General features: G+C 35.0%; 2 protein-coding genes across 3 annotated transcripts; one reads left to right on the forward strand and one right to left on the reverse strand.

The window, feature by feature from the left end:
* Window positions 1-646: 646 nt before the first annotated feature.
* Window positions 647-4,981, reverse strand: LOC117315534. The gene is made up of 2 exons (XM_033869772.1): window positions 4,852-4,981; window positions 647-4,274 (listed from the first exon to the last, which is right to left on the reverse strand). The coding sequence occupies exons 1-2, from the start codon at window positions 4,861-4,863 to the stop codon at window positions 3,723-3,725; spliced, it is 564 nt and encodes a 187-aa protein (XP_033725663.1). The 5' UTR covers window positions 4,864-4,981; the 3' UTR covers window positions 647-3,722.
* A 4,134-nt stretch (window positions 4,982-9,115) lies between these two features.
* Window positions 9,116-19,217, forward strand: LOC117315544 (sperm-associated antigen 16 protein-like). Of its 2 annotated transcripts, none has more exons than XM_033869784.1 (16): window positions 9,116-9,194; window positions 10,198-10,275; window positions 11,333-11,400; window positions 12,012-12,136; window positions 12,624-12,761; window positions 13,102-13,209; window positions 14,007-14,194; window positions 14,548-14,693; window positions 15,368-15,501; window positions 15,759-15,902; window positions 16,168-16,268; window positions 16,505-16,716; window positions 17,233-17,298; window positions 17,672-17,798; window positions 18,031-18,095; window positions 18,395-19,217. In XM_033869784.1, the coding sequence occupies exons 1-16, from the start codon at window positions 9,155-9,157 to the stop codon at window positions 18,503-18,505; spliced, it is 1,851 nt and encodes a 616-aa protein (XP_033725675.1). In that variant the 5' UTR covers window positions 9,116-9,154; the 3' UTR covers window positions 18,506-19,217. The 2 variants fall into 2 exon arrangements, with proteins under 2 accessions (XP_033725675.1, XP_033725683.1); XM_033869792.1 differs by having other exon boundaries at window positions 14,007-14,170.
* The last annotated feature ends 1,659 nt before the right edge of the window (window positions 19,218-20,876 follow it).

Here is a 20,876-nt window from a genome sequence, read left to right on the forward strand (position 1 = left end):
TGTCCAACTGTATTCTTCTAAACCCCTTTACCCTCTTCCTCATTCAGATTTACACTGCCTGCTATATCTATAATATATATTAACATCTAAAAAAAATCAATTTTCTATTTATTTTTATCATATACTTTATAATGGCTCGCTGTTTTTGTCGGAGTGTAACCCAGTCGTAGGTTGATGATAATCTTGTGTACATGCTACCTTATGAACCCCTGAACAGACTTAGTTCATATTCACACCATAAGACGACATTAACAAGACCAACACCTGATTAGAACATACTGCTCATCGGTCAAGTTTTGAGGTCAAATGTCGCACTTTGAAAAATATCTTGTGTAAAACATGTCTCATGAAACAGTTTTATTTCATTGGTGATAAGAGTAGGGGTATATCGATGTGAGCTCCGGCTTAATTTGTTCTTGATTACTAATTTGTGTACCAGATAATAGTTTACTGTATACATATTGATGCGGGGACATAGTGTAAATTAGACTTGTCTAGATATTAAACCCCGAATAAACAGAAGATATCATTATCATTATTATATATATAAATATAAAAATTGAAAATCAGAACATCTTTTTAATTGTTAGGGTCATTGCACTCCATCAAATTAACAATAACAGTGTTTATTAAAAAGATCAGTAAGGAAAAGAGAACAGTTTTATTTCATGTGTGTTTAAAGACCGGATATGACGTACATTATCGTATAAGGTACGAATTCGATAATCAACTACATGTATTTGCTTTATTTAGACTGTGAATACATATGCCTATAAACAACATCCATTCACTACCATGCTTTCAAATGGCGACGCATGCGCAGTTGAAGTCTAGTTGTAGTGGTCAAACCAAAGTAACTAAGGTCTCACACAGCAAATTCAGGCAATCAGCTACTTATTCACTAGAACCAAGTCGCTGAAGAAAATGTGTTTCTTAGGTTTGTAGCTGTTTTCCTGAGTAAATAACATATGAAATGAGTTCTTTTTTTTATATACGAGAATAAAAAGAATGGTTTTGAGATAAAGAAAAGCAACTCTATTCACTCCTACTAAAAATAAAATGACGTAGGATTACATGTGTAAAAAGCCCTAATTAATATCAGGGTTTCTGTCTTTCAAATACTTGTGTGATCTTATATGCTATTAAATCTTTGATTTTATATAGATTTCACATTATTTGAACGTCAAGTGAGCGATCAATTGATACTAAGAACTGGTTTACAATTGTCAAGGAGAGCTATACGAATTCAGTTGGATTATTAATTGCTTGATACTAAGAACTGGTTTACAATTATCAAGGAGAGATATGTGATTTCAGTTGGATTATTAATTGCTTGATACTAAGAACTGGTTTACAATTATCAATGAGAGCTATATGGATACCAAGAACCGGTTTACAAATATCAATGAGAGATATATGGATACCAAGAACTGGATTACAATTGCCAAGGAGAGCTTTGTGAAATCGGTTGGATTATTAATTACCTGGAACTGTGAACTGTAAACACGTTCTTAATTCTGGAGACACCGATAGGAAAGGACAGCTGTTATAAGATAACCTTTTAAAGCAACAGCAACAAAAAAGTATCTCCCATAACTAGTTGTACTGCTAAGATTGAACTGCTTTCATTTGGCATTCCTGGACTTATGAATGTCAACTCGACAAACGCAATTGAATGAAGCGCGCTAGCAAGTGCAATGCTTATATTTAAACTCTTATAAATTAACGGAATTAAAATGTTCCCATCTTTATCGTTCACGAGTCCTGTCAATCGCCTACCTTTGTACTTCCCCTTTAAACATACTGCATCGAATGATATCATAGACGACAAGAATAATCACGAAAATGCTAATATTTAATACATATAAACATTAGGATAATACAAATTACACTTGCCAAATTGAATGTTATACGGCAGAAGGTTTATATTACATTCTTGTATTGTGTGGAGGCCGCAGATATTATTTTCTGCTATACTTTTACGCCAGTTGGCAGTTATATGTTGGTAACGTGCACCTACAAATCGTAAGGTCATATAATGTCTTATAGTGGTAGATATTACAGTTTATTCAGATCCAGAAAAATAATGATGTGTCTTACAGATGTAAACATAGCAGAACATAGCGAATTTATATGTTGATTCCCATAACAGTTGCAAATTTGGTGATCCAGTGACACAATAATAACACACACCCGCCTTTCACCTAGGCGACCGTATTTATTTTTCTTATGGTACTGTCGTTTCCCCCGACAGTATGACCCCCTCGTGAGTTTCCCTCCGGGCCAACAAACTTTATTTATATAAGTTTACATAACTCGTGCTGCTATTGTAAAGGACATCTTTTGTAGCAAATTTCTCGGTCGGGACTCGTGTTGCCATTGCCAATACGATTCTTTTTATGGAATAATCATTGAGTGATAGTCGAATATATTTCATAAGATAACAATTAAGCTGTCATGTTGTGATAATTTTGCAAATCAAATATGACTCGCGTATCAAAACGTCTAACGGGTTGCTGTGAATCTCTGGTTGTTTAGAGGTTTAGTGCATCCGTCAATATTTTAACATTTGTTTGGATCAATTTTCTTTCTTCTTGTTTTCAATTAGATTAATAATATTTTGGGTTAAATATTATAGTTTTCTTCGGTTATATTTTGATGATTTGAACTTTTTTGTAAAAGCAAATATCTGAAAACTCCTGATGTCAATATTATCAGTGTACGCGAATTTCAGAGTTGATACCGTAAAGCCGGTTATTTTTACAGGATATTTTCGCCATTTCACGGGCCGTGGGCGTGGTCGCGAAAATTCCATCCTTGAAATAACATTAAGACACGGGAAAATGTTGTACGCGAAATAAACGATGATGAAGACTGGCGCCACATTGTACAACCATTAACCGAATCGATCGCCTCCAATCACCCATTGTATTATTTGATATAGAGAAATACTTCGAATTAAACAGTCTGTATCAGACCAACGAATGTAATGTATTGATAAATTGCAATTGACAAGAATTCCCCATCGTTCCTGTTCTGTATCTTTTAAATTACTTTTATTGATTTTAATAAAACAAATGAAAACAGTTTACAACTTAGTGTTTTAAGTTGGAAGGTTTAAAAAGGTAAATTAAAATTACTGAATTAGAAATGTTATCAATTTTATATCACAACAAAATGCACTCAGAAAATATTTATGATACAGTGAGGATATTTCCTTATCCTTATAAGTGCGTTCACCATCGCAATTTAGGGACTGGGAATATATGGGCGATAAAGCAACGAAATATATAATGTAACAATTTATCGTGTTTCAATTTACGAAATATATGTTTAATTGAAATCAGCAATATATGCTTGAAGTATCTGTATATATGTACATATCTACGTATTACATAGTAATGATATATGACATTCATCATTCATAAAGCAAAGCAAACACAACGGCATTAGCAAAGAGTGTCTTGTTTTCAAACCGTACACTAGCATAGCTATCATCGTCTGTATTCCACATGCACCTGCTGGCAACGACAACATCTTGATCCCCTTTTTGGCCGATGGTAACGAAGGATACGAATTTGTACCTGGGAAACTTGAGGCGTTTAACAGTGTTTCTGATCTCGTCACTGAGATGAAGTGAAAGAACCTTGCATCGTTTGGGCTCGTAAACAACGTGCTTTAATGAACCCTCCAAGACGGACTTCATGATTTCTTCAGCTTCTTTATAATTGAATTTTCTGAATTTGTCGTACAAGTGTCACGTTTCCTGTATTCTCCAGGCGTTTCTGTCTATCATGTTGTATATTCTTTACGTTTCGAGCGATATTTCGTAGTTTAATGAGATGAAACATGTTCCCCGGATTGCTGTCTCCTTCCTGTGATGATGTTGATTTGTCTCTACGCATGAGTGACAACATTCTATTTGGTTGGGGTGAAGCATGTGTTTCCAGGGATTTGCCTTCAGGTTTAACCGCACTTGCTAATATTGGAGATTGAACGCGAATGTGTGCTGCTATTCTATTTAGCATAGCTTGTGTGTTTTGTTCTGAATCTGCCTTTGGTACAGTCAGTTGTTTGGTATCCCTTGTCAGATCAGACTTTGTTGTGGTAGAAGTTTTGGGATCCCAAGAAGATTCTGACTCCCTTCCGGTCAATGTTTTGACATCACTTGATCTTTTTAATTGTCCACTTTTATAATCCTCATACTGTAAAGCAGTTTTGAAAAATGAAGTTTCCTGTTGTCTTAGACAGTCCCCTTTACCGTCTCCTTTGTCCTTTAAAAAATATGAGACAGAGAAATTAGGTTTCTAAGTACATGTAGTACCCATACAGAGTAGATAAGTAGTATTTAGAAAATCCTTCTGGACAATTATGTAAACAATTACCCAGACTAACCAACAACGTAAAAAAACAAACAATATATCTGCAGTTGTGTTAACAGAAACGTTAAAATTGAAACTCATTATAATTCACTTGGCAAATATAGCTAAAGGGCAAAGAGACTGTGAAACGATAATGTGATTCTATTCGAATGTATCAAAACGACTAATTTATCGATAGGCAGGGACGGAATCCCGTAAACACAGTATGATGAAGAAAATAAATCATAATTTGATATTTGATAATCTACAATGAAACTTGCACATATATATATGTCGATTTAGGTGAAATGTGAGGACGCAAAACATTTTGATTCCCACAAAAATATTGATTAAAAGACAGCAGCCATTCTGTAATATAGACTTTACATAGAGGAATAAATTCTGGGTTACAATTGTACATCTTCATTCTATCGCTTCCCAATACTTATTGTCATGTCTCAAGCACAGACACTTATATTCTACTACATACCTGTACAGCCATACTTTACCGCTCCGTACACAATCGTGCTTAGCTGATGTACTGTCAGATGAATTATAATGACCAACTTGATAAAAACACTACTTGTTATTTTCCCACGTGTTCTGAATACTTACAATTCAACATCATGATTTACATTTATGTATGCGGCTTTCATTACAAGCAACATCTGACCTATTCTTTGCTTGTTTTAGAGTAAAGGAACCTTCAAAACCACATCCGGTTTGATTTGTTGGTCCCCTGAAGGTGCTCACTGTTATATTTACTCTATAAATACGGTTGTTATTCTTTCAATTTTATAGTCCAATAGAAGGAAAAGCACACTTTAAATGTAATAGCTGTATGCTAGTGTTTAAATGACTGTAACTCTGATTTATATATGTACATCGGTCTGTTGTGTAAAATTTCACCGCAAACTATCATTTCCGTTTTTTCTTCTAAATGTTTACTTACTCTCTTTTCCCAAGGGTGTATGGAAGTGTATGTTGACCCTGCGATGATAGAATACAACTGGCTCAAACGTTTGATTCATGTGAATGGCTAATCATGCCAGACACTCTACATTGTACATAATTTACAGGGAGAGTTAAAGACGTGTACGTATATTCATTTACAGTACATTGAAACGTGTGATATATACAGTGTCTAAAACATGTACAAAGATAAAAATCCTACCATATATACCGTGTCTAAAACATGTACAAAGATAAAAATCCTATCATATATACCGTGTCTAAAACATGTACAAAGATAAAAATCCTATCATATACACTGTATACCGTGTCTATAACATGTACACATATAAAAATCCTAAAAGTGTCTTATTCTTGTCCAATTAAGGATTGTACCTCATTTTGACTGCGTATACGGTAGTATGCCCGCAGTTGGCAACGAACATTTCTTATGATTAGCGCGTAAGACCTTAAAAGCTTTTGCCAAATGTTGAACTTTTTTACTTATTTCGGAAAGGGCTTTGATAATGTTGTTATTACTTGTGCCCAATCCTATTTGCTTTGATTCTTGACAATAAAAATATGTTTAAATCAAATCCCATTGTCTATGCATATAGATGTTAAGTAAACAAAAATTTCCTAAGAGAAAACAGACTTTGTATTTTTTTGTCTGGAAAATGAAGTTTTTTTTCATAACTTGTCCAATATGCACCCACTTCAGATTAAAAACTTCTGGATGTTAATAATATGTCTCATGTAATAGTCTAAGTGAGTGTTTTTGCTCCATGTTACTTCGACTACGGACCTAGATGGCTAGTTTTAATTGTAAATAGTGTATATAACATGGTTACCTAGTTCATTTAGCTAAGTCGGTAAAGCGACTGACAAGTAAAGCCTGGAGATGCGGTTCGATCCCGGTGGAGACACACTACTTGCTTGTCTGTTACATTTGATGTCGTTGACCACTCCAAGCACAAGCTATAGTAAAATGAGAGGCATGTGTGTCCGCCTCCATTTGAAAAGTGGAGAATAGTGTGGCAGGTTTTATTTGAAAATAGTGTACATAGTGATACGGTCGCCTTCTACATGTAGGTTCGCACATGGGGGAATTTCCCTTTCTAAAGCTCAGTCGGTAGAGAGGCGGTCCAGTAAGCTGAGGATCGCGGGTTTGATCCACTGTGGAGGTACAATACTTGCTTTCCTGTTAATATATAGAGGATATTGAATGGTTTCCCGTTTAATATAACATATATTTCACGAGTATGACAGAATATCGATATTTTCACGAGTGAAGCACGAGTGAAAAATTTCGAAATATTCTGTCATACGAGTGAAATATATGTTATATTTAACGGGAAACCATTCAATTGTCTTTTTATTGCATTTCATAAACTTAAAAACAAAATTTAAAAAAAACATTAAAAATTAATAGTGTCAAAAAGTGCGGGAATCAGTAATGACGTCATCTCTTTGTGACGTTACTCCACGTCAACTTGACGGCGCCATTTTGAAAGGACTGATCAATGCAATTTAAGCGTTTTCTGCTGTTATAGGAGAATCATGGATATCTTGTTGTATCGTCTGTGCTATTACATCCTTACGTAGCATATGAACTGTTACATGAATGTCATCGCGGATGATAATATATACGACTATCACGGAAATGTATATGTAATACATAGTTACAGGTGCCTACATTTCTTCCTAAGCACGATGAATCGCCGAAAAGGACCTATTCGGACCGAATCGGAACCGAATCGAAACGAAACGGAAGAGACGTACAGTATAAAACGTTAGATATGTACAGTATATTACATCGAATCGGACAGAAATAGAATGGAATCAGATCTCAAACGAAAGTCATAAATCAATACAGAAAAGAAAAAAAGTAGATTGAGTAAAAGTTAGTAAGTCACTTATTACATTAGTAGATGACAAGGCATGTATAGCGTCACGTATACCCCCCCCCCCCCCCCCCCCCTCCCACACACACACACACACTCCATTAAACTAAAACAAAGGTCTGTTTAAACTAACATCAAAGATACATATGAAGTAGTCATGTAACATTGAAGAGAATTCGCCACTAAAGTATGTCTACAAATACTTGACAAATGTGAAAGTAACTTTTCAACGTATATTCTAGAGAAATGAAAAGAAAAAAAATTGTCTTGATATGTATGAGTGAAACCGACTCTACAAATACTTTTACAAATACGCCCGTACAATACAGAGACGTGGAATAATATTGAGACACAGAATCTTTTACTATATAATTATTATAAACATATTGACAAAGTTTGGTTTTCAAAATAGCCTAAGAAGCAAATACGATAGCCCTGTATATGCTATTGGTAGCCTCCATAGTTTTACGTTTACAGATAGGCATTTAAGTCCAGACATGTACATTCGCAAGAATATAGCTACCTTTCTGTGCCAAAAATGAATAAAAAACATTTTTCCTTTTTTTTTAGGAAAGTGCTACAATATCATTTCTTCCTTTTTTTTTTTTTTTTTTTTGAGAAAACTAAACATGAAATGTTGATAATAATATGTTCGATATCATTATATGCAAGGCAAGAAGTTACAGATTTTAGTACATGAGGAACAGAAGATAACAATATGATGGATTTCGTTTGCGAATTTTTCTAAAGGTCAAAGATACAACTTCCATAAGTGATGTGCTGAAAAACTAGTGAGTTGACGCGTATGGTCTCTTATATGCTTTTATAGGTTATACGTAAATTTAGCTTGAGTTCTGTCTGAAGAATTTCGTTTATCATACAGGGGATTCACACTTTGTTTAAATTGTTTACATTTCAATTCATTCATATTACAGAAGTTTGTCTAAACAATCCTTAACCTAACTAGGCTCATCCATATCAGCTAGTGGATATGAAACCAGGGACATTTATACCTTAGTATAAAGGGGCCGCGGTGGCCGAGTGGTTAAGGTGTACCGACACTTTATCACTAGCCCTCCACCACTGGGTTGCGAGTTCGAAACCTACGTGGGGCAGTTGCCAGGTACTGACCGTAGGCCGGTGGTTTTTCTCCGGGTACTCCGGCTTTCCTCCACCTCCAAAACCTGGCACGTCCTTAAATGACCCTGGCTGTTATTTGGACGTTAAACAAAAACAAACCAAACCAAAACCTTAGTATATGTCCCTGTTGCAACGTATTAATATTTGAATTATTGTTTTGGCTTTTAAATATTCAAATTCTTAAGCATTGATTTCACATCATATATGAATTGCATGTATCCACAGTATTCAAACGAAATTGATATTAGTATATAACAACCCATGGCCTCATAATAAAGGCTGTAAACAGGGTGATCTAATTACCTGTTTGCTTTCGTTGTGTTCAAAGCGATGCAGAAACCAAATATAAAATATAAAGCAATTACAAACAAACGAACAATTATTTCCATTGTTTTAGATATCTATGTTACTGATGATAGAAATTTATCTAAAGGTTACACATCAAATATGGTCCGTTATAATAGAAAATTATTATAATGCTAGAACAATCAAGAATCTTTATGTTAAATAGGGCCCGTTATATTGCGGACATTGTACAAATCATGGTGATGATATTCATATACTCATCAATTTCTAAAAAAAAAAGATAAGCGATAAAGTTAAAAGAAAGACTAACACAACTCGCAATTCACATATTGGTTCTGGTTTGGTTTTTGCTTGCAAACATTTTAAAATGTATATATTTCCTGACACATTCCCTGTTGTCCAAGGGAAACAACTCGTATAAAATCGTAAGAGCTCTTTTGTATTAAAGGGTATGAAACGACGAAATCTCCATAGCGATCACAAGGCAACAAAATGGCGTCGAGTGGAGAAACGGAGAAATACTACCTTGAAAGTATCCTGTTTACGTTAATTACGTAGATAAGTTCCAGACAAATATTATCTGTATACTCTATATGCATCTTTATTATATCATTCATGTTGTCTTATGGTATGTAACGGTGTCACTAAGGCTCGCGGCTTATCATTCGATATTGTTTACAGGGGTACACACTGTTCCCGACATTTTGATAAACGGTACGATACTGACTAGCGACTTGTTTCATTTAATCATTTTATATCATTTCTCATTACACCGTGCATATAACGTGAGTATCCATTTAAAATACTACTGTTTGCTTTAACCCAAGGCGTATTTCACTTCATCCAACACTGCAACCTACAAGGAACCTACAGGACCTGATCAACATTACATATATAAGTCATAAAACACAACAGATATATCACATGTTAGGACCACTAAATATGCCAAACACTCATTTCAACCAGAAGCTCCAAAACTCTGGAATGTTCTCCCAGATCTCTTCAAAACAACAACCACGCGAACACAATTTAAAATACTTGTGAACAGCTGGTACTGGAAAAAAACAAATGTAACGCCTACAGATAAAACATAGACAGGTGTCTTTTGATTTTTACTTAATCTTAACTGCAAATACATGTAGTACTATTTCATGTTTTGAGTATCAAGTGTGTTTTTGATTTATTATTTAATTATGTATGTCTTTTATGTGTTTGTTTTAATAGCTGAATAGAGCTACATGTAATGTGTACTGACGATAAATAAACTTTTTAATTTGATTATGATTTCCTCTGGCTCTGACACTGAACTTGGTTATTCTGACAAACAGGTGTCTGGTATGAGGGCCAGACAGAAGTCGGCTACTCTATCCATGTCTGTTTAAATTCAATAATGTAAACCACTGACACAGTGTCATGGATTTCATGAATGTGTACAACCAAATCTGGGTATTTATACAATTAAGTGCATGTATCTGAGCACCTAAATGCCTGTATGTGAATTTGTGTATGCTATCAATCCTTAACTCATGGTACAGAGGAGAAAATAGCCATTGACTCTGATGAAGAGTACACTTATGAGGAAGTTCCTGTGGATGAAGACTTTCTGGCAGCTGGTAAGTTGTTCAATGATATTTTTTAAAGACCTCACAATGATTCCTTTAATTAGAGACATATAAAAATATATATCTCAATGTCATTTGTTACAAACTGTATAGGTTTAATTGTCCTCTTAAGCAATATCAACTTTGCACTCAAAATGAATTCTGTACATACATTGTGTAGAGATAGTAAATAACACCATCAACAAGCAAACAATTATATTCTTGACCTCATAGATACAGGTGTATCTATAATTATTAAATACAAAAAAAATATCATTTACGTTATACATTTGCACTACAACAGTGGTGTCGTAAAAAAGCAAGGTTAAACATGTGAATTGTCTGTCATAAATAATGGAAGCTTCAAGATAATGATATTGATAACCTATTGACAGTTGCAAGTTTTTTATGGAACATCCCCTCCATTAACAAAAACAATGTGAGAATGGTTCTTTACACCTTATTTTGGATGTGGAATGAGAAGTTCTCCCTCATTTGGAGTTTCAGAGATTGACATGTACGGTCTTCTTTATTATATAGAGGATATCTAACAGTGTCTTATGTAATACCAAATATATTTCATGGGTGTGGCTAATATTTTGATATCTTTCACGAGTGCATATAGTAGCATGAGTGTAAAGTATCAAAATATTACTGAAGATACTGTTAGATATTCTGATTATTTCATTTTAAAGCAATATATACCGAAGCAGCTCAATCTCTCCCCAAATTCATTGAGGCCCCTTGTTAATGGCTCACAAAATTATGCCAAATCGTGACGTTATGAATTCTATCTTACATTAATTAATATATAAGACGTCATATACCTTGAGGGGGAGCTATATGCAAATCTTAATTTTCCCAATTGGCGTTTGTAAGCAGTGTTCTGATTGGTCAAATCAGAAAAAGTGATCCTTTTCACTCAGAAATATCACTTTTATAGAATGAATAATTTTCGATATTTCACTGGTAAATAATGTAATAAACAGTAGCTATGCAATGTAAAATTACATTGACAACGAAAAATATAGTGATGTTCATTGATTTCTGAAAATGATCAATTTTCCAGATCTCCATGAAGACTTGGACCTAGCCGTGCAAACCATTCAGGATGTGGAAGATGACAAGCAAGCAGGGGTAAATTTAAATGATCTTTCACAAATACTAAATTGAAATTGAATAATGCAAATCAACGGAACATTGCACAAATTGGCAACACTTGTCCTGCTGCATATTCATAATATGTATCAAAGATACATTTAGTAACTTCCCAAAACAGTAAATGCCATTTCTGTACCACTGACAGGTTGTTATAACATCTCAGTTGAGACATGTGATGTCAGTGGTGTTGCCTATATTAGCAAGGTCAGCTTAGTAACTTACCTAATAGTTGGACAATTTCTTTTTGTGAAAACTTATTGGAGAGATTAAGATTTCTCTTAATATGTTGATATACATGTATAATGATAATTTGGGATTTGTGACCAATTCCATTAAAAAAAGATAATTAATTGTTCTGTTTGCTCTTCTGGAGTGTTACTGCACTTGATATGTATATGCACCGTGGCACACAAGTGTAGTTGGGAACCTGAAAAACGAATAGTGATCATTAGATCATTTTTTCTGAATAGTGCACAATTCCCTTTCAATTAAATATTATAAATAAAGTGTTTCTATGTAAAGTAATTCAGGTTACAGCTGTAAACTGTGTCGTTCCTAATGGCTGAATGTTTTAATTTACTCTTCAGATTAAGAAGGACGCTGTCCCTCGCTCCTCTGTTACCAAGCGTGAAGAGGTTGTGGATGACTATGTGCGTAACTTTTTAGTACGCATGGGGATGAACAGGACACTTGATTGCTTCCAGACAGAATGGTATGACATATTCAAATGAATAGTTCTATTCTAGATGCTATTGATATTTGTATAAAAAAAATAACATTTATCAGTGTCGCTCCATGTGTTTTGTAGTGTGTATATACATGTGTCAAACTTGTACACAGAAAATATGCTTTGATCTTTAACCATCCATAACTGTTGAATTTACATGATGAATTACAACTATGACATAATGATTGGCCAAATTTAATCATTTGGTTGCTTGCCTTACCCCTACCAACTCCGAAAGAAACCCTCAAACATCATTGAAATGATGAAATTTTCTATTTTTATTTTGATCTAAATACCAGTACTTGGGAATTTTTGCAGTCTTCCAATACATGTTGTTTGTATACATGTAGATCACTGCTTTATCAATGAAAATAAAATCCAGATTCCTGGTGATAATTGATGAATTATTCATTATATAGCAAGCTATGAATAGGCATAAACTTGAGATGAATGTTAACTTGTCACTTAACAGGTATGAGCTCCAACAGAAGGGGCTGCTACATGAGGAGGATGTTGGTGTGGTACCTGACATTTATCTGCGTAACCAGGATCTTGACAATGAAGTCAAGTTCCTTAAACAGGAGGTCACCAAGTACAGAGAGGCTGCCATGTAGGTGTACCATTCTAGACATGTGTCGCACCTCTTAGACAAACAGATGTACAACATATTTATTACATTTTTTTTTAATTCAACTATATTATTTAGGTCTGTGAAACACTATACATGGTAGTGACCATTGGGCAAATTAATTTTTCAGATGATGTTTTATCTTAAAATGACTTTCTAATCTGTTTTCAAGAGTTTTATGAATAAAAAAAAATGAAATACAAAGCATACAATATACTTCTATTTTTTTTTATAGTAAAGCTTTTACCATATGGAGTAACTGCTTATTTTAACATTTTGGTTTGAAAATCTATTCCTAATTTTTTATTTTTTTTTTCTCAAGGAAAGCCAAGGAAACATATGTGAAACTGAGGAAAGAAAGGGACTACCATAGAATGCACCACAAGCGAGTTGTTCAGGAGAAAAATAAGCTTATAAGTGACGTTAAAAGGTACAGTCACTACGACAAACTAAATATTGAAGCTGGGAGACACCATAATTATATAATATTCTATGTATAAACAGAATATGTAACAAATGTAACTGAGAAGATGAGTTCCATTTCATTCCGATGTGTCCTTTTTATAATGATTTAAGATTAAGATTTATCATACTATTGTAAAAGGCTATCTGTTTTCAAGTTAATTCAGCTTCTAAGTATTCATAATGTAAAAGAATTATCCAATTATCTAGCATACAAAGGCGTAATTGAAAACTTTGTTCTTCTTATACAATTTAGTATAATGCAGTACAGTGCATATCTAACATGTAACACAAATGATACCTACTTTATGTGTTGTGTGCATTGTGATAGGTTAATTGTCCTCGTCACTTACCTTTCACTGATTTAAATATACTATTTGCTACTCAACACAATAGTTGTTTCAGGTTTTCAATAACAAAATGAATCAATCAAAGAAATGTGTTTCGTACTGGCCTACATGTTTATATCAATTACATATGTCGATACTTAGATATGGCAATAGTTGAATTTATAATATTATGTTATTATTATATTTCATATAACAATATTACTTTAAACTGAACTGTGACAAATTAAAGACCATTACAAAATTACAGTATAGTGAATTACCTGCAGTAACTTCCATTCTTGTCCTGAGATATCTGTCTCATTTTCAACTGATCTCTTTGATTCTTGATAGGCATTAGAATTATCATTATGACATGCATTTGTGCTTTTTGCTTTGATAGTTCTTATATCAATGTCATGTTTTGTTTAACTCACAGACTAAAGCGTCACTATGCCCAGTATGAGCCCACTTTGCAACAACTGAAGAAGAAGTATGAGGTTGCTATGAAAGAGAAGATGTTGTCTAAGCTGGAGAAAGACAGAGCTGTTGGCCAGGTCACAGGGTTACAGAGCACACTTAAGTCCATGGAGTCTTTTAAAGGTGGTTCAGCCAAGCAAAGCAACGGTACTAATAACTCACACCTCATTTCCCCACACGTTCTAATTAATACTTTGATACAGTGTTCTACCCTCACAGTCTATGTACAGTACCCACCACACAACCACCTGAGACATTCATGTAGCTTTTACCCCATACAATGGATCATATTGGAATGAAACTTTTGTGCATATCAATATTGAATAGGTGGTTTTAATCATTAAACTTAATAAATCACACCAAATCACGAAATTCTGATGCTGAATTTTTTTCAACATCTCTGTGCCTGACAAAATCATGGTGCTAACAGTCACTTAACAACCGTGTTTATATTTCTGTAGGGTATATTACATAGCACATCTTTTTATTTGATTCCTTAGGTAAAATGGGATCAGGAGAGCGACGTAACTGGCCGGTGGATAATGAGGGGCGTGGCCCCACACAGAAAACCCTGGCCCAGGAGCACAGTCGCACATCGTTGCAGGATGTGCAGAAGATTCCTGAGGACTACAAACGCCACCCAGATGTATGTCAATAGTGCTTTGGTGCCAACCTACATGTTATATATATATGTATATCAGCTATTGTTTATGTATCAGAATCTCCTGTTGATTTTTCTTATGCATATGAATGGCATTAGAGTAAAGTAAGAAATGTTTCACATAATGAAAATGTTGAATTTATTATAATAATGTTCACATTTGAACTGAGTTATATGATATTAAGTTCTAAGAACATATTATTAAATAGAAGAACTTTCTTTGGAGAAAAATTACTGGCATATGTAAAAGGAAATGAAATCATAGGCTGTCCATAAAATGTTAATCACTGGTTCATTACTGGGATGTTTTTTTTTATCCAGTCTACTAGTTGGACCAGAGTTGTTACTTTGTGAAGTAAGGACAGACCTGCTGATTTCATTGTTTTCAAACAAGTCTTGATAAAACATTTAAAGCTGTGTATTAATACAGTATCTCCAGGTCTGTCAAGATCTAATGCCTGAAATATTACATTTAAAAACAGACAAACTGGTTTGTCCCATGTTCTTTTTCATTTTCACATATTTATTCAGATAATACATTTCAAATAGATTATGTAGTAGCTCAGTTGATTGAAACAAAGTATATCACAGATAATGCTTGCCATATTTTAATTGATTATACATATTTTCACTTGTTATATATTTTTCTGATTTTTTAGGACTCTGTGTTCCCTGCAGACACAGGTGTGAATCCCTTCCTGGCACAGATCAAGGCACCAACTGGTCATTTGTCAAGGGCTGGAGGATTCCGACTGTCCAACACATTCCAGGCCCATTCCCATCCTATCAGCGAGTAAGAGAATATATCGCTTTCCCCAAATTAGCGCTGGAATCCCCACATTATCCATGTTATTATTAGATTCGCCAGCTGTTGTACATGTAAACAGTTTACACCCAGCCCCGGGCGCCTCTGTCCTGTTGTGTTATTTAAATTTTTTTTTCTTTATTCATAATTACAATTGGACCACTAGAATATATTCTCATCATTATACACCACAATGGAAATGTGGGTGGTTTGAATCATTAATGGGTGTACCTTGCTGTCCACAGTGTTGCCTTACACCCACGGAAACAAATTCTGGCCACCAGTAGTGATGACCATACGTGGAAAATGTGGGCAGTGCCGAGCGGTGACATCATCATGACGGGAGAGGGCCACACAGACTGGGTGTCGGGGTGTGACTTCCATCCGTCGTAAGTATTTACTTTTCAGAAGACCTTTGTTGATGTACCTGGCAGTTGAGAATAATAGAATGTTACATGGGCCTGTTCTGGGGACTCGGAAACCTCAACCTGAGTGTTGGAGTTTGTCGGCCCGCATGAGAAAAATAATTTCAAGCAATTAATTGAGATTTTTCAGGTTAGGGTTCTGAATGAATTATAAATGTAAGATAAATTAATGTTATATACAAATTAACATGTACCACTTACAGTCATAAATTGCTGTTTCTTTTTATAGTGGATCTAAACTAGCAACATCTAGTGGTGACTCTACAGTAAAAATCTGGGACTTTTCCAAGGCCGAATGTGTACATACTTTCACTGATCATACACATGCAGGTATGACTTTTCAGGTGCACTTTATCCTTGTTAAATGACAGCATATTGACAAAAGTATTACATACTAAAATAGGACATTATCAAAATACAAATAAATGTATTGCTTGTTTGAATGTATAATAGTCTTTGTATCAAAACTTTATTAACTATAATGAATTCCTTTTATAGGAATATAGAATACTAATTTGTATTTGTTGGACATTTTGTCTGTTCACATGTTTTCTACCTATTGACAGTATGGGGATGTTCGTGGCATACTTGTGGAGACTTCCTTGCTTCCTGTTCTATGGACAACACATCCAAAGTTTGGGACCTTAACAGCCTGCGATGTCGTTACACCATGCGCGGCCATGCTGACTCTGTCAATAGTATAGAATTCCTACCCTACTCAAACACACTACTCACTTGCTCTGCTGATAAAACAATATCTCTGTGGGATGCAAGAACGGTAAGCTACAAATCTGAAACATTAATTATCGTTGAAGGATTTTTTTTTTTTTTAAATCTTAAAAATGTTATGTTTAATGATAATTCAATCAATCTTTATCAATGATTGGCTTATCAGAAATGTATGTATCTTATATATCAGAGGTTTTGACATCTTCCGCACCATCTGTATGCTAAATAATCATTTTGTACACAATATAAACAGATATACTCTGTAATACAATTTGATGTGTTTGACTTCTTTATTGTTTATAAGTAAAGGAAACCTTGAATATCTGTTCTGATACAGAGGTGTTTGTTAACATGTTGGGGACATTATTTGGCTGATGGTACTTTGATCAGCTGCAACACAAAAATAAGATGGAATAAACTGTTTAATTTTACTAGAATATTTGATCTTTAAGAAAAGCTAATTTCATGTATATTTACAGGAAAAAATCTTGGCATGAACCTTCTTGCATTTTATAAGAAATACTCTCCCTTTACATTAAAACTCATTTTAAATTTTCTATTGCAGGGTCTTTGTGCACAGACATTCTACGGTCATATGCATTCAGTTAATTATGCTTCATTCAACCTCAGAGTAAGTTTTTCATTGATACAATGTATTTCAGAATTTCATCTAGACATACCATGATATCTTCAGGGTGTTATTGGAGTTTGGTCAATAAATAATCCATCATGATCAATGTAGATTTTAACATCTCTGTGTTGATATCGTGCCTGAGGAGAGTTCTTTGTAAATATGAATCTTAAGATATATACTCCAATCATATATAATATGTGTGATAATCTTAATAACGCTTACCACAGGAACTTGGTATACATTCCTAATCCCATGGTCAATTTATCTACATCATAAATATATTCAAATGTTCCTGTGAGGCCTACAAGCATTTTATTTTTTGAAATTATTATTCAAGCATAGCTGAGTTTTGATGATTTTTGTATTACAGGGAGACACAGTGGGGTCATGTGATTCCTATGGTATTGTGAAACTGTGGGATATCCGCGCTGTTGCCCCTATGGTCAGTTTTGATACTGGACCACACCCAGCCAACAGAGTGTCCTTTGACCCTTCAGGTACATGTAATTGTTATGTTGGTAGTTATATATAGTATAGTTGTAGCCTTCACCTAAACACAGTGTCTATGGTACTAACATACAATGTCTATGGTACAATGGTCAGGAGTCAGCCAATTACTCTTCATTTACAATAGACCTTGTATATGATGTGGTTTAATCGTTTTATCATTTGTTAGGTGTTGGATCCATGTTATGCCTGTAATAACTGTATGAGTGACTTATTTTGTAGGTTCAGTCATGGCTGTGGCAAGCAATGATAGCACTGTCAAGATGTATGAAATCTCCAATGGCAGAGTAAGTTCATTTCACTCAACGTTTTTTTTTCCAGGTTAACAAAACTTACTTTGACATTGATTTTCCATTGATGACAATATTTCGTCATATATAAGTACTTGACTTTTAAGGGTTGACAAGAGCTTTATAAAACTTCAGATATTTTAATCATTATTCTAAAATTGTGCTCATTTAACAAAAGATCCTGATTATTTATTAGTTTAATTCCACTGTCCATCGCCATCTTATCTTATCAGTGGAAATAAAATCTGTAAACTTCAAATTCAAGTATTGTTTTACATTATATTTGATGTTTTTAGGTGAGCCCTCTGATTGGACATGAGGATGCTGTCCAGTGTCTGATATTTGACCGTAGTGGGGAGTACATGGTGTCTGGAGGTAGTGACTGCACGGTCAGAATCTGGTCATAAACTGACATGACAATCTCACAAACATTTTACTGGCTGTTAAATCAACAGAACAGATGTAGAAACCTGTGTCAAAATTATTTACCCTATAGTACATGTCAACTGCTTATGTTCTATTACATGGTATTTTATCAGTTCTGACTTTAGTCTTTACTGCTAGCTATCATTAGTAATATCTACAGGTTAATGAGGAAAGAGACAGATTTGTGTTGCATATATTTTTGCCTATGATAAAGGCATTAGATTAAAATTAAAGTATGTGGGCATATCTTAAAATGGCAAAACACATCTATATTCAAAGCATTTTTTTTTACTTTCTGCTTATTAAAAAGCTGAATGATCTGAGATAAAGTAACTGCATCACTATTGATCAGAATACTAACCATGGCTACGTAAACTAAAACTTGGTAGTATCAACATGGAATTTAGGGTTGGTACACGAAGAAATGTATTACTGGGCACTGCTGTATCCATCTTTCCTACAGTGAAAAGGTCCCACACACTTTTGTATGCAAATTTTGTGTATCTTGATTTTCTGCTTCAGAATCGAACAAGGTATTGTGTAGGATAAATTATGTTTATCAGTTGTTGGTTTCTGTATAATTTACTCGTAACTTATTAAAGAATCTTCATTGGACACAGTGCTGTTAGATAATTATTATGATACTATAATGTGATATTTTGAAAGTTTCCAATAAATGTTTTATAAAGAATGTTTAAAATTGTTTTTGTTATTCAGTGGAATTCATCAAGGAAATAAATTAACGATACCAAATCTATTAATAACCTTTCTTCATAAAACTTACGACTGTTAAGACTAATTTGTTATTTCCTGAAATGCCGAGTGTCGGGACTAACAAACCTGCCATCTCCGAATATCTGGTGGAGGTATATCCCCTGTCATTTCAAGCTAACCCTCTGGTGGAGGTATATCCCCTGTCATTTCAAGCTAACCCTCTGTTGGAGGTATATCCCCCGTCATTTCAAGCTAACCCCCTGGTGGAGATATATCCCAAATCATTTCAAGCTAACCCTCTGGTGGAGATATATCCCTTGTCATTCGAGCTAACCCTCTGGTGGAGATATATCCCAAATCATTTCAAACTAACCCTCTGGTGGAGATATATCCCCCGTTATTTCAAGCTAACCCTCTGATGGAGATATATCCCCCGTCATTTGAAGCTAACCTTCTGGTGGAGGTATATCCCCCGTCATTTCAAGCTAACCCTCTGGTGGAGTATATCCCCAGTCATTTCAAGCTAACCCTCTGTTGGAGGTATATCCCCTGTCATTTCAAGCTAACCCTCTGGTGGAGATATATCCCCAGTCATTTCAAGCTAACCCTCTGGTGGAGATATATCCCAGATCATTTGAAGCTAACCCTCTGGTGGAGATATATCCCCAGTCATTTCAAGCTAACCCTCTGGTGGAGATATATCCCAGATCATTTGAAGCTAACCCTCTGGTGGAGATATGTCCCAAATCATTTGAAGCTAACCCTCTGGTGGAGATATATCCCAAATCATTTCAAGCTAATACTCTGGTGGAGATATATCCCCAGTCATTTCAAGCTAACCCTCTGATGGAGATATATCCCCGGTCATTTCAAGCTAACCCTCTGGTGGAGATATATCCCAAATCATTTCAAGCTAACCCTCTGGTGGAGATATATCCCCTGTCATTTCAAGCTGACCCTCTGGTGGAGATATATCCCCCGTCATTTCAAGCTAACCCTCTGGTGGAGATATATCCCAAATCATTTCAAGCTAACCCTCTGGTGGAGATATATCCCTTGTCATTCGAGCTAACCCTCTGGTGGAGATATATCCCAAATCATTTCAAGCTAACCCTCTGGTGGAGATATATCCCCCGTCATTTCAAGCTAACCCTCTGGTGGAGATATATCCCCCGTCATTTCAAGCTAACCCTCTGGTGGAGGTATATCCCCCGTCATTTCAAGCTAACCCTCTGGTGGAGTATATCCCCAGTCATTTCAAGCTAACCCTCTGGTGGAGGTATATCCCCCGTCATTTCAAGCTAACCCTCTGGTGGAGATATATCCCCAGTCATTTCAAGCTAACCCTCTGGTGGAGATATATCCCAAATCATTTCAAGCTAACCCTCTGGTGGAGATATATCCCCAGTCATTTCAAGCTAACCCTCTGGTGGAGATATATCCCAGATCATTTGAAGCTAACCCTCTGGTGGAGATATGTCCCAAATCATTTGAAGCTAACCCTCTGGTGGAGATATATCCCAAATCATTTCAAGCTAATACTCTGGTGGAGATATATCCCCAGTCATTTCAAGCTAACCCTCTGATGGAGATATATCCCCGGTCATTTCAAGCTAACCCTCTGGTGGAGATATATCC

Source organism: Pecten maximus, chromosome 2 (assembly GCF_902652985.1).
Source record: "Pecten maximus chromosome 2, xPecMax1.1, whole genome shotgun sequence".
In the NCBI taxonomy this organism is placed as follows: domain Eukaryota; kingdom Metazoa; phylum Mollusca; class Bivalvia; order Pectinida; family Pectinidae; genus Pecten; species Pecten maximus.